This window comes from Urocitellus parryii, chromosome 11 (assembly GCF_045843805.1).
Source record: "Urocitellus parryii isolate mUroPar1 chromosome 11, mUroPar1.hap1, whole genome shotgun sequence".
NCBI classification, from domain to species: domain Eukaryota; kingdom Metazoa; phylum Chordata; class Mammalia; order Rodentia; family Sciuridae; genus Urocitellus; species Urocitellus parryii.
In genome coordinates this window covers 107,154,373-107,168,033 of record NC_135541.1, presented here as the reverse complement: position 1 = coordinate 107,168,033, position 13,661 = coordinate 107,154,373, and the positions used below count along the sequence as shown (strand labels likewise).

Genomic DNA, 13,661 nt, shown 5'->3' with positions numbered 1-13,661 from the left:
GGGATTACAGGCGTGTGCAACCGTGCACAGCAATGGAAGGCTGACTTTTACTGGGCAGATGGGTATATCAACCTGCTCTTTTCTGAAACAGGAGGGATGGGTTTAGAAGCAAAAACAATGAGATCAGTTTTAGACTGTGTCAAATTTGTGTGCCAGCTGCTGGGAAAACAATGGTGAAAAGCCTTCTCTACTGCTTCTGTGACCTCTACTTACTTGCCTTCAATTATGTTTTACAGTATAAACTTATTCTCCTGTTTAGAATACAAGCTTCCTGAGAACAGAGACCTTGTGTCTTATTCTCTGCTGTATTCACAGGGATTAAACAGTGCATGAAACAAAGAAGAATCTCCAAAAGTATATGTTAATGAATAAAAAAAGTCCAAAGTTTGACATACAAGGTTGACTGGTAAACTCTTATAAACCAATATAATAAACAGCACAGAAATCACTATTGTTCTAGTTAGATTTATTTTCAACTTCTTAATGAAACCAAAAAACAAGAAGCAAGCAGAAAATAATGTTGACTCCACCTCACCCCATTTAAGATGACTACTATCAAATGCAAAATAAAAAATAAGAAGTGTTGATGAGGAGAAATCAGAAGACTTATGCACTGTTGGTGGAAATGTAAAGTGGTACAGTTGCTATGGAAAACAATATCATGGTTCCTCAAAAAAATTTAAATAGAATTACCATATGACCCAGCAATTCCACTTCTACCCATTTTATACCCAAAGAACTGAAAGCAAGGTCTGAAAGAGATACTTGAACACCCATGTTCATAGGCACATTATTTATATTCCACCCAAAAGTGAAATCAACCTGAGTCCACAGAAGAACAATAGGATCAACAAAATGTAAAATATACATACAATGTAATATTATTATCCTTTAGAAAGGAAAGAAATTCTGACACATACTAAAATATGGATGAACCTTGAGAATATTATACTAAGGTAAATGTCAATCCCCAAAACACAAATACTGTATGGTTCTGTTATGGGAAGCTGCTTCAGAAAACACTCTTAAGTCCGAATTCAAATCAATGAGAGCTTTATTTACCTGGCCAGGGACAGTCACCCACCCAAAGAGACTGAAGCTCTGTAGGAGAACAGCAGCTTCCTGGTCCATTTTTTGAGAATTTATGGACAAAAACCACAACTCAGTGGCTAATTTTCCAGTTAGCAAGCAAGCAAGTACAGAAGCTAGAAAAAAGCAATTAGCTTTGCAATTCCTGGGTTCAAGCAGGTGCTAGACAAGAGTATCCTGAGTTTGAGCAGGGGTTTGAAGGGGCGAGAATCTATTTCAAAGTCATGTAGACCCACACGTGCACTCAAACCCAGGATGTAGCTCACCACACCACCTGCATCCTGAGTGCGATACAATTTGTTATAAGAAAACAGGTTTCATAGAAACAGATTTTTATAGAAGGCAACAAAATGGAGTCTTAAGCCTGTCTATGACAGTTCTTGCTTTATAATGGTCTTATCTCACTTATCATTTCTATAATATATATATATATATATTACTAATCTATAACCTATAACTTACACTCTTACTGATTTTATTTATTAGTTTACACCACAACAATTCCACTTACCTGAGGTACTTAAGACTAGTCAGATTTACACAAACAGAAAGTAGAATAGTAATTGATAGGAGCTTAGAGAGGAGAAAGAGAATTGCTTAATAGCTATAGAGTTCCAATTTTGCAAGATGGACGCGTTCAGGAGATGACTGTTGATGATGGTTGCACAATTTGAATACACCTAATTACCGAACTATATGTACACTTAAGAAGGGTTGACTGGGCTGGAAGATGTAGCCAAGTGGTAGAGCGCTTGCCTAGCATGTATGGGTTAGATTCCCAGCACCTGAAACGCAGAAAAAAAGTTGAGAGAGTAAGTAGGTGCACCACAATATAAAAAACAAAAGCAAAAAAAAAAAAAAAAAAAAACCAACCACCTATGACTGAACAACAAACCACGTCAATCAAAAACAGCAGAGAACGAAGAACCTTAGACCTGTCAGCCCTACCATATTAACCTCCCGGCTGTGGGAACTGGGAACAGAGGGCGGGGCAAGGGCGGAACTCCCGGGCCTGGCGAGGCTACAGGGAAGCCGCAGGTTAAAGCGGATCACCCCAAGGGCTGGGCTGCCACTGCGCAGGCGCACATACATGCTGCCAGGCGCCTTTGAAACGTGCCCGGAAGTGACGCTTGTAACGCTGAGACAGGTCCGGGGACTACTAGTGCGTACCGCCTAGGTGAGCAGGGCAGGGGCCGGGGTATTCCTACCGCTATGAACTGCACCATCGAGAAGATCCTGACAGACGCCAAGACACTGCTGGAGAGGCTGCGGGAGCACGATGCGGCCGCCGAGTCTCTGGTGGATCAGTCGGCCGCGCTGCACCGACGAGTGGCCGCTATGCGGGAGGCGGGGACAGCGCTTCCGGACCAGGTCAGGCAGAGGGTAGAGGTCCTGGGCCCTCGGGTTCTAGGCACTGGAAGGGAGGAGAGATGTGAAATAGGGTCTCGGCTTGGAGTTTATTCCCGATTCCAGAGGGTTGTGGTGAGAACTGTTGCGAGATCGGGGTCAGGATCCCTGCACTGGATCCCTGACTACTGCTTTCAGTTGCATCTGCCACTGTACTGTTTATCGTGCGCTTAGTGTGTCTGTTTGTCCAGTATCAAGAAGATGCGTCCGACGTGAAGGACATGTCAAGATACAAGCCTCACATTCTGCTGTCTCAAGAGAACACACAGATTAGAGACTTACAGCAGGAAAACAGAGGTTAGTAGGGTCTTTTTGTGTATTTAAGATATTTCTCATACCCAGTAAAAGTTCATAAAAGTGCATATCCTATGTTTATTTACGGGTCAGTGCTCTTACTATGAGGTTTAATTACTAACAATAAAGTTTTCCAGATTACCCTTTGTAAGGTCATCTACTGATTTTTTTTCTTTTAATGTGTATTAACAGTTTATCAAAGAGATGCTTACACAGTTGAATTATTAGATGCCTTTTTTTTTTTCCTTTAGGGTATACCAAACGGAGACTTGCATTTAAAAAGAGTTTATATTCTCAGAGCCTTAAAATTTAATACTTAAGTATTCATTAGAATAAACACTGAAGTTAAGCTTCATAATGCAGTTAAAAAAGAGCTTCAGAGATGTTAAACAATTGGTTTTGAGTACTAAGGAACTAAGTCACAGAAATCAAACCATGTCTTCTGATTACACATCCCGTTTTATTTCTACCAGACTATGCTGCCTATGCCTACAAAGTTTTTGTTTTTTGTTTTTAGTTTTTTGCAATTGATTCAAGGGGTACTCTACTACTGAGCCACATCCCCAACCCTTTTTATTTATTTTGAAACAGAGCCTCATTAAGTTGTTCAGGTTGGCTTCAGATTTTTGATTCTCCTTCCTCAGCCTCCCAAGTCACTGGGACTACAGGTGTGGGGCAATACACTCAGCCTAGAAAGTTATTTTTTATGTACACTGTAGCTGTTCAATTTTGTAGACTTAAACACTAAATCTGATCTTACTATATTATGGTTCACATTGTAGTGCAATTTCTGTGCATAGATTGAATGAGCTTTTGTTTTCCCCGTTAACATGTTTTATGTTTTTCAAGATAACTTTTTAAAATGAACTTTTAAAAATCATAATGCTTGTGATCATGTTCTTCATATATGTAGAAAATGTAATTTTTTCACTTTGAATTAATAATATCTCATTGAGTATGGTAAAATTCTGTTAAGAGTTTAACCTTGGGATCTATCTCTCAGACCTCACTACCAAGGTATTTTATTTTTTTGTTAGAACTGTGGGTTTCTTTGGAGGAACATCAGGATGCTTTGGAACTCATCATGAGCAAATACCGGAAACAGATGTTACAGTTAATGGTTGCAAAAAAAGCAGTGGATGCTGAACCAGTTCTGAAAGCTCATCAGTCTCACTCTGCAGTAAGAAATCTGATAAATAAATTATAAATGAACTGAATTGAAATTTTGAGACTGTTTCACTTTGTATACTTGTTTTGGAGAAAAGAGAGTACATATTCATTGTCTGTTTTGTTGTGGCTTTGTAAAGATATGGCTAAAAAGAAGGGGAGAAGAAGCTGCTCAAGTCCTTTTGAGTGGGACTATGTTCCCCTCTGCCCTCAACAAGATCTCTTTTTCAAGATGTTAGTTTTTTCATGAACTATAATGCAAGTTGGTGTTGAAGGTGCTCAGTAAACACTTGGTTGGTTGTAATTGGTACATTTGACTGAATTGTAAGCTTCATGGTTTAGGGGAGCATACATTCGTATTTTTTCCTTAACCTAGTTTCTGGCACATATCAGGCAGTCAGTAAAGCTGTGTTAAACTAATCATACTATGTTACTTGAGAGAAATGTTTTGTTTTGTCTTAAATGACAGTTTTTATACATTAGTCAGTGCCGATTTAATTTGAGAGACCCAGTATTGTGCTTTTTTTTTTTTTTTCCTGGTGGTGCTGAGGATTGAACCCAGGGTCTTGTGCATGTGAGGCAGGTATTCTACCAACTGAACTACTTTCCAGCCCCCCCCCCCAGTATTATTGTTCTATTTGTACAGTTTTTCATAGTTGTCATTGTACATTCACATGTACTATATCATTTAATCCTGGATTAATAGATTGGAACCTCACTATTTGCTTCAGGGGAAGTGTACTGAAATATGTTCATTGAATGCATTTTCAAAATTTTAGGGAACAGGGATATTTTAGATATTTGAGTATCTTTCATCTGGAAGAAAAAAAAATTATTTTCTGTGGTCCAGAGAAAACTTTAAAAAGATAAGAATTTAGCTCATATGGAAATACTTTCTAAGAGATATAGCCAAAGATAAAGGAACCTCATACTGTGATAAACTTCCTGCCAATAAAAGTATTCAAACTTGAGTTAAATAGCTACCTAAAGTCCAACTTCCAGTGGGTAGTTAGACTACAACTGATCTGTTGAGTGTGAATACCACAAACTCACTTTATTATGGCTCAGATTATTGGTTAATTCTGGTGCAACTTCTATGGCATAGATTGAATGAAGGTTTTTGTTTTTCCTATTAACACATTTATATATTTCAAGGTAACTGGTTTGGTTTTCCTTTTTTTTTTTTTTTTTTTAGTTGTAGATGGACAAAATATTTTTATTTTATTTGTTTTTATTTTTATGTGGTGCTAAGGATCGAACCCAGTGCCTCACACATGCTAGGCAAGTGCTCTACTACTGAGCCACAATGCCAGCCTGAACTGTTTTTTTTTAAATGAACTTTTTAAAAAATCAGTTCATACGATCCTGTTCTTCATATGTATAGGAAATATCACTTTTTCCCTTAATATTTTCACAGGAAATTGAAAGTCAGATTGATAGAATCTGTGAAATGGGAGAAGTGATGAGGAAAGCAGTTCAGGTGGATGATGATCAGTTTTGTAAAATTCAAGAAAAACTAGCACAATTGGAGGTAAGATTGTTGCTTTTTTAGGTTCACAATTTTTCACAGTTTACTTTGTAGAGTCTAGACATTAACCTGTCATGGCAATGTATTTATGTTTTCTGTGTGCGCTCACAACTTAAAATTCTTCCTTCATACTCTTTTCAGGAAAGGAAATGTAGTAAACTATAATCAATGAAAATATCAACTATGTATTAACTGGAAGTTGAGATATTATCACATTGGGAGAGTAGAGAGTGGAAGGAACAGGTTACATGTGAGCTGAAATCCCTCATTTACTGTAATAAGTCAAATAATGTCTAAAATTGAGGGAATGGTAGGGCAAGGGATGTAGTTAAGTGGCACGGCACGTGCTAATCATCCACAAGTCCCTGGGTTTACTTCCCAGAACCATCAATGGGGGGGTGGAGGGTGGGGGAGCAGGGGAAGTGGCAGTAGACCCATATTATTTAGAATTATGGAAATAAAAATCAAAATAGATAAAAAGAGTGAACAAAGCCAAGAAACCTCTATTTATTTTATAGATTTAACTTTTTAAAGCTATTTCCATGTAATATTTTGATTAAAATAGAAATATATTACAAAAGAAATACCTAGTGTAAATAGTGTGCCCAAAAAACATATTAGTAGATGATTTGGTGCTTGCTGCAAGGAGTTATCATGGGCCCTTTGAGAAATAGCAGAAAGCCAGGATGATAAGGCAGCAGGATCTGGAGTTCTAAGCCAGCCTGGGCAACATAGAGAGATCAAGTCTGAAAAAACAAACAAAAAAGAAATACTAGAGAAAAAAAGTCCAAAGTCCAGTGGAAAGAACAAGACTAGTTATTTACATAATATGAAATGTTATTTAAGTGCCAGAAGAAACATACCAAAGTATCTTTATGTGGTCTCAAAGATTTATTGACCATGGGCTCTGACCTCTTTGGCAAACCCGGAAATACTATGGTTTACCAGAATTCCTGCAGAGAAAATAATGATGAAACTCCATCTGGAAATCAAAGGGAGTGACAGGTCCCAAGTAGGGATTAGTAGTTAGTTAATAGAGCAAACTTCTTTTTATTATCCCTGATTTGTCTCAGTTAAAGAAACAGCCCTAAGGAAATGTGGGACAAGTTTTACTTAATAATTCCAGTGAAAAAAACATGGACCCAAAAGTACTACATCCAAGTTGTCTGAATGTGGACACATTTTGGGAGCTTTGTGAGCCCAAGTATCTTCATCTTAAATAAAATATGCATGTAGGCAATGATATCTACCCTAAAGATTGTTAGGAAATAACATATATAATGCACTGACATGGTACCTAGGTACAGCTCAGTAATTGGTTTATCGTCTCTCCCTTTTTATCCATTTTCTAAAACTATTGGATATCTAGGAAAGGAAATTAATCAAGAGTGAAGAGATCATTAAGAATTTGAAAAACAGTAGTAAAACTTGTGGGAACAAGAAGAGTATGACAAACAATAAATTCCTCAAGTGAAAAGGAACCTTGTGTTGTTCTTTCTATGTAGTCCTAACACTTGGTATATAAAAATTACTCCACAAATTTTAAATGAGTAAATAACTAGTATTTAGGAAATTCTTATCTAGTGATTTGTTTCCTTAAAACTAAAATGTTTTCTGTTCCTGGCCCCAAACAATGTGTTCTGACACAGTTTGACAATAAAAATACAGGAAATAAAATAAACCCGCCTTTTTTTTTTTTTTCCCCAGCTTGAAAATAAAGAACTTCGAGAATTATTGTCCATCAGCAGTGAGTCTCTTCAGGTCAGAAAGGAAAATTCAGTGGACACTGCTTCCCAACCCATCAAATAACTGAACTTCCAAGTGATGGCTGAAGATTATCTAGGAAGGAATTTATCTTTCCATCTAAGTATTATCCATCCAGTGTCTTGCCTCAGACTTGATTTAGTGTTGATTATAGATATTAGGCAGCAGTTTAGAATTCCCAGTCAATGTTGGTGTCCACAAAATAGTTTTGGGGTATATTGTGAGAATATACACTGTGTTTCACCATTCCTTCCTCTGTAAGACTACCTTTAATTTTCATTTCTGGGACCTCGATTTATATAAACTGTTTTCTGTTCTTTTTTGTTTTCATATCTCTGAAACTTTGAGCATTTTATTATAAACCAGTTCTCTTATTTTATAGAGGATCATAAGATACACTGCTAAAGATTTTTTTAAGAGATTTAACTTTTTACATCTTTTTGGCATAAACCTGAATTTTTTTTTCCATTTGACAGAAGTAACATGATTTCACAGAACTAGATTGGCAGATTCTCTGATTTGTAATATCATTCACCTGTGAAGTTTTGATTCTCTCTGGTGCTAGGAGTTGGCACTTTGTGGTTGGGTGTCTTTACTCTTAATTTGAGAGAACTTACTGCTAAATCCCAGGAAATGTACTTGAAACTAAATAAGCCAACTATTTTCCCCTCCAGTAGTAGTATAGTCATCATATCATTCAATGAATGCTGAGTAATCTGTCCTGTGTATGTGTACTCACATGAGTACTTTGTTCAAATGCCAAAAGTAATTTATTTATTTAATTAAGTATAAGTAGTCAGTTTTCGATTTTGTCCTGCTAGGAAACCTTCAACTTAGGTAGTTTACCTAGGGTAAAGAGCGTATCATGTATTTATCCATATCATAGTTCCAGATACTATATTTAATTTATATAACTTTTATTTTATAGTTAAGAACCACCATCTACTTGGATGTCATTATTAGCACTGGCATTTGGCTCTTTTGACATATTTTTTTTACATCAATGCATTTTTATTACTTAAGGAAAGTCATTACATTTATAATGCTATATAGGCAACAACAAAGCGACTTTGAGATTCAAATTCTGGGTAGTCAGTCAGGTTCACTCATTAACTCATTCCCATTTCAGTCCAGTCACATTTCAGAACTCTAAATTACTTTGTTATATTAGCCATTTAAGTTTTTCCAATAATGGTTCAAATAAACCTGTCAATATTTTCTAGTATCCTTAGACATCCTAGTACTGCATGGGAGAGACATGATATTAAAGAGTTATTTGCTAGTGCTCTGTGTGATATAAAGCTTCTTTTGTACTGCTCTGAAGAACTCCAGATAAAACAAACAAAAGCTCCCCAAAATGTCTTAAAGGCATCTGATTCCAGTAATGACAATGTACTGCTTAGATTACTGGGTATTAATGAACAGTTATATGTCATTTTAGAATTTGTCAAATTTCTTTTCACTATCCTGCAGAGAATTTAAATGGAAAACACTTCTACCCACCAAGTGTGTGCATTTTTATTTCATTTTCCAAGAGTAAGTAAACTTTTAGTCCAGCTATTTGCCTTGAAGTAAGCCCTAAGTATGTGTCACAAGTCCATTTGGGAAGCAGGTATCCTATATCTTTTGTCAGCTGCCATGCCCAAGTTTTCTTTTTTCTTTTTTAAAGAGAGAATGAGAGAGAGAGAGGGACAGAGAGAGAGAAAGAATTTTAACATTTATTTATTTTTCTTAGTTCTCGGTGGACACAACATCTTCCTTTTTTGTATGTGGTGCTGGGGATCGAACCCTGGCCGCACGCATGCGAGGCGAGCGCGCTACCGCTTGAACCACATCCCCAGCCCCCAAGTTTTCTTGAAAATGATAAAGTTATCAAGTAGTTCATTAAGATATAACATAGCATTCTTTGCCTTTTGTTCTTTTAGAGCAGTTTATGAAATTCTTTACATCACAGATTTCAGGGTAAATCTATATGTTAACCTTTTCTCCTAGGAAATCAAAATCTTGATGTCCAGTGACTCAGGAGGCTGAGGTGGGAGGACTGCAAGTTTGAGGCCCCAAGTAACTTAGCGAAAACCTGTCTCAAAATAAAAAGGGCTAGGTATGTAGCTCAGTGGTAAGATGCCCCTGGATTTTATCCCTAGCAACCCTCCTACCCCAACCCCCCAAAAAAGGGAAAAAAAAAATAAAAGCTTGTTTTATGAGTGAAGAGTTTTCAGTGCCCTACATATAAATTCTGGCTAGTGGTAATGTTATAAAGGTAATGTATAGTTAGAAAATTAAATGGAGAAGGAATGCTCTTCTTCACTTTCAGTGAATATTAATGTCTTGCCGTAGATGGAGGAACTTGACTGGTTTGCAAAATTTCAGTATAAAATTATTATTTCTAGTGAAAACCTATTTGAGAATATTAGCCAGTTTTAATAGTTTGTAATTAGCCAGGAGTGGTGGTGTACTCCTGTAATCTCAGGGACTCAGGAGCCTGAAGCAGGAGGATCACAAGTTTAAGGTCATGCTGGGCAACTTAGTGACACTCTATCTCAAAAACTAAAAAGGGCTTGGGATGTTGCTCAATGGTAGGGGGCCACAGGTTTCAGTCCCCAGTATTGGGGGGTGACCATAAATGTCCTATAATTAGCATAATATATTCAACAAGGTAACCTTACAAATAGTATCTTATATTAATAAGGTGTTAATTACAGCAGTTCCTTATGCATATTCAAACATTGAAGGTATATTTCAATATTCCTCAACATGTGGTTCACTAACCTGCTAAAATAGAAATTTGAGGATAGGATCCAGGAATTTGTATTTTAATAATCATCCAGAGTAACCTGTAAGGATAAAAGTTTAAGAATATGTAGACTGTATGCAAAGCATTAGAAGTTGTGAGTTGAAAAAGGCCTTGACATTTTCTGATGAATGGTAAGGGGTAAAAAGCAAGGGTCATATAATGCAATATGATAAATCCATATAAATATGTATAGGAAACAGGAAAGACTATTTAAACTTGAGACAACAAATGGCTAGGAGGAGAACCAGAAAACCTTGGTGTCACAGAAGCAAAGTATAGATGGTACTGCCAATAATGATTACCATTTATTGAATGCTTTATTGTGTATCCAGTACTGATATATAATCTCCACGTAAACTGTACCCCACTTTACAGCTACTCAGGTACAAGGAACTTATTATTTATCTAGACTGGAACCAAGGCAGTCTAGGCACTTACTCTTAAATACATTTCTTTGTTTTATTCAAATACATTCTTAACCACCAAGTTAAGGTGCCTTTAAGTGCCAAATATTGTACAGTCGTGGTTCTCTTTTTTTTTTAGTTGTAGATGGATACAATACCTTTATTTTTTATTTGTTTTATTATTGATTGAACCCAGGGCCTCACACATGCTAGGCAAGCGCTCTACCACTGAGCCACATCCCTGGCCCAGTTCGTGGTTCTTGATTAGCAAAATCAATTTTTATTAATAGGGCAAAAAAAAACTCAACTGCTTATACATTAGAAAATATCATTAATTCAGTAAATGGAGTCAACTAAAGAGATACAACTATTATCTGTTTTCCAGAATGGCATAGTTGAGAGTACCTGTGCTTGTAACTGAAAGGATCAATGCTTAATTGGTGGTTCTTACCACATACAGGAAGGGTACAGCTCTGTCTTTCCAATCTGCCTCTGTTTTGTTGCTTTTCATCCTTCGTGCTATTTTCTTGTAGTTGTTAGAAAGTTGCTGCTGTAGCAGATGTCATGCCCATGTTCAAGACAGGAGAAAACTACAGGAAATGGCTGGTATTACCCTTTTATGAGAAAAACAAAGCTCTTCCAGAAATTCCAAAGGATTTCCCATTGCCATATTTGCCTGGCCTGTTAAGTGGCTATTTCTAACTGCAAAGGAGAATGGGTACGTAGCTGGCCCAAGTAAAATGAGTATTCCAGCAGTGCTGACCTATAATCCCAGCGGTTTGGGAGCCTGAAGTAGTACAATTGTGAGTTCAAAGCCAGCCTCAGCAAAAGCAAGGCACTAAGCAACTCAGTGAGACCCTGTCTCTAAATAAAATACAAAATAGGGATGTGGCTCAGTGGTCAAGAGCTCTTGAATTCAATCTCCAATACCACTCTCAAAAAAGAGACTATTCCATTAATAGAAATTATATTGAGAAAATAATGCCTTTCACATTGTCAGGTTCTTTCAAGTATTAGTTAAAGGAATGTATTGATGTTAAATATCCAAAAGAATGGGCTGTGGCAAACATCTGTCATTTCCTTCTTGGCTACCTAATATCCTAACTCGTATGTTTAGGGAATCCCTCACCAAATGAGGTAGAGAATTTGAAAGTGTCAGATATATGTTTTCACGGCCTACTTTACAGGTAGGGAATATCTACCTTAAACTTTAAAGTTAGTGGTACAGTGAAACAGGAAATTATGGCAGAAAATATTGACCAACAATGGCTATTACATTAGCTCCACAGAAGAGCAGCAAGATCGGTTTTTCTTCAGGGACAAAAACTCAATATCTAGTGTCAACAGATTGGTACTGTAATCTGCAGTGTCTGCCTAACAGTAGAGACTAGAGTTCACTGAAGCAATTCTCAGATATCACTGGAGACTATAACTTCCAATTCTGGTTTCCTGATTGGCCTAGAGAGCTTCTTCACTTTTTTTCTCTCCCAGAGTCGAGGACTGAACTCAGGACCTGGCGCTTGCTAGGCAAGCAAGTGCTCTGCCACTGAGCTAAATCTCTAACCCCAGACTAAAGATCTTAAGAATTACTTTTAATAAAATTATTTCTTGTTAAAACTGACCCAAATTTGCCTTTAAATAAGAATACTAACTGATATAAAAAATGAAAAGTTTTAAAAACAACTATGTACATGTGGTTTTGATTGATACTTTATAAATTATTTCATATTTTATATATATTATTGAGGGGGCAAGCACGGGAGAGTGAACTCAGGGGCACTCTACCACTAAGTCACATCCCCAACCCTATTCGATCTTCCTGCCTCAGCCTCCAGAGCTGGTGGGATTATGAGCATGTACCACTACTCCCCAGTTGCATTTATATTTTAAAGTATTTGACACATTAAAGAATAAATGTGGGTCTGGGGTTGTGACTCAGAGGCAGAACGCTCCCCTAGCATGTGTGAGACACTGGGTTCAATCCTCAGCACCACCTAAAAATAAAGGTATTGTGTCCATATACAACTAAAAAATAAATATTAAAAAAAAGTAAATGTAAGCCAATTGCAGTGGCATACATATAATCCCAGTGATTCTAGAAGTTTAAAAGAAGGAGGTTTGAAAGTTCAAGGCCAGCCTCAACATTTTGGCAAGGTCCTTAGCAATTTATGGAAATCATGTCTCAAAATTTAGAAAAAGGCTGGGAGTGGTGGCACATACCTGTAATCCCTCAGAGGCTGAGGCAGGAGGATCAAAAGTTCTAGGCCAGCCTCAGCAATTTAATGAGACCCTATTTCAAAATAAAAAGGGCTGGGGATATATGACTCAGGTAAAGTGCCCTTGGGTTCAATCTCAGTACCCCCTCCAAGAAAAGGGTAAATTAAGCATGAAAGTAATTTATCAATCATAAGAATTCACTGCCTAAATTAAAAATTAAAACATTACTAATGCTGGGGGTGAGGGCATAGCTAAGTGGTAGAGAGCTTGCCTAATGTGCATGAGGCTGTAGGTTTCATCCTCAGCATCACAAAACAAAATGAAAATAAAACATTACCAGTACTTTGCATTTATCTGAGTTCTTCTCTCTCCCCATCCTGTACTCCGTCTCTTTAATAATTTTAATCACAGGTAAAATGTCTTAAATATATGCATCCCTAAAGTGACTTATTAGTTTTCTTCCTTTTTGAACTTTACAGAAATTGTATCATACTATATGTAATCTAAGGATTTTTTTCATTGTTTCTGAGATGCACACATTTTGTTGTATATTGCTATCATTCATTTTCATTGATGTATATTTCATTGTATGATTATGCAGTGTATTGTTAAGAAATACATATATATGGGCTGGAGGTACAGCTCAGTGGTAGAGTGCATGCGTAGCATGTACAAGGCACTGAGTTCAATCCCCAGCACTTAAAATAAAATAAAAAGAATGGGGAAAAATAATAATAAAATACATTTTTTTCAAAATCTGTACTAAATCTGGCTTATTTTTAATTCCCCCTCTAACTATCTCATTTATATTGATCTCATTTAATGAGAAGCAGTCATATTTCATATTTTGCAGTTATTTCATTGGTTTGTGTCATGCAACTTTCAGAATGAATGAAGGAATGTTATCCAGTAATGCAGTGGAAAAAAGACCACTGCTTTTTCTTTTGTCACTCTCCAAGAAGGCTAAACAGATTGGGTCCTATTGGGCACATGCCTG

The 13,661-nt window shown here is 36.8% G+C and overlaps 1 protein-coding gene across 1 annotated transcript; it reads left to right on the top strand.

Annotated features, from left to right (window-relative positions):
* Positions 1-2,237: 2,237 nt before the first annotated feature.
* Sike1 (suppressor of IKBKE 1) lies at positions 2,238-13,382 on the top strand. Its single transcript, XM_026394164.2, has 5 exons — positions 2,238-2,460; positions 2,688-2,793; positions 3,828-3,970; positions 5,375-5,488; positions 7,193-13,382. The coding sequence occupies exons 1-5, from the start codon at positions 2,302-2,304 to the stop codon at positions 7,292-7,294; spliced, it is 624 nt and encodes a 207-aa protein (XP_026249949.1). The 5' UTR covers positions 2,238-2,301; the 3' UTR covers positions 7,295-13,382.
* Positions 13,383-13,661: the final 279 nt, after the last annotated feature.

Excerpts from the sequence above, each read along its gene's own strand:
- Sike1 (XM_026394164.2), top strand. The coding sequence starts at position 2,302 with ATGAACTGCACCATCGAGAAGATCCTGACAGACGCCAAGACACTGCTG. Across the intron at positions 2,794-3,827 it reads CTTACAGCAGGAAAACAGAG|AACTGTGGGTTTCTTTGGAG; the intron begins GTTAGTAGGGTC and ends TTTTTTTGTTAG. Across the intron at positions 3,971-5,374 it reads CTCATCAGTCTCACTCTGCA|GAAATTGAAAGTCAGATTGA; the intron begins GTAAGAAATCTG and ends ATATTTTCACAG.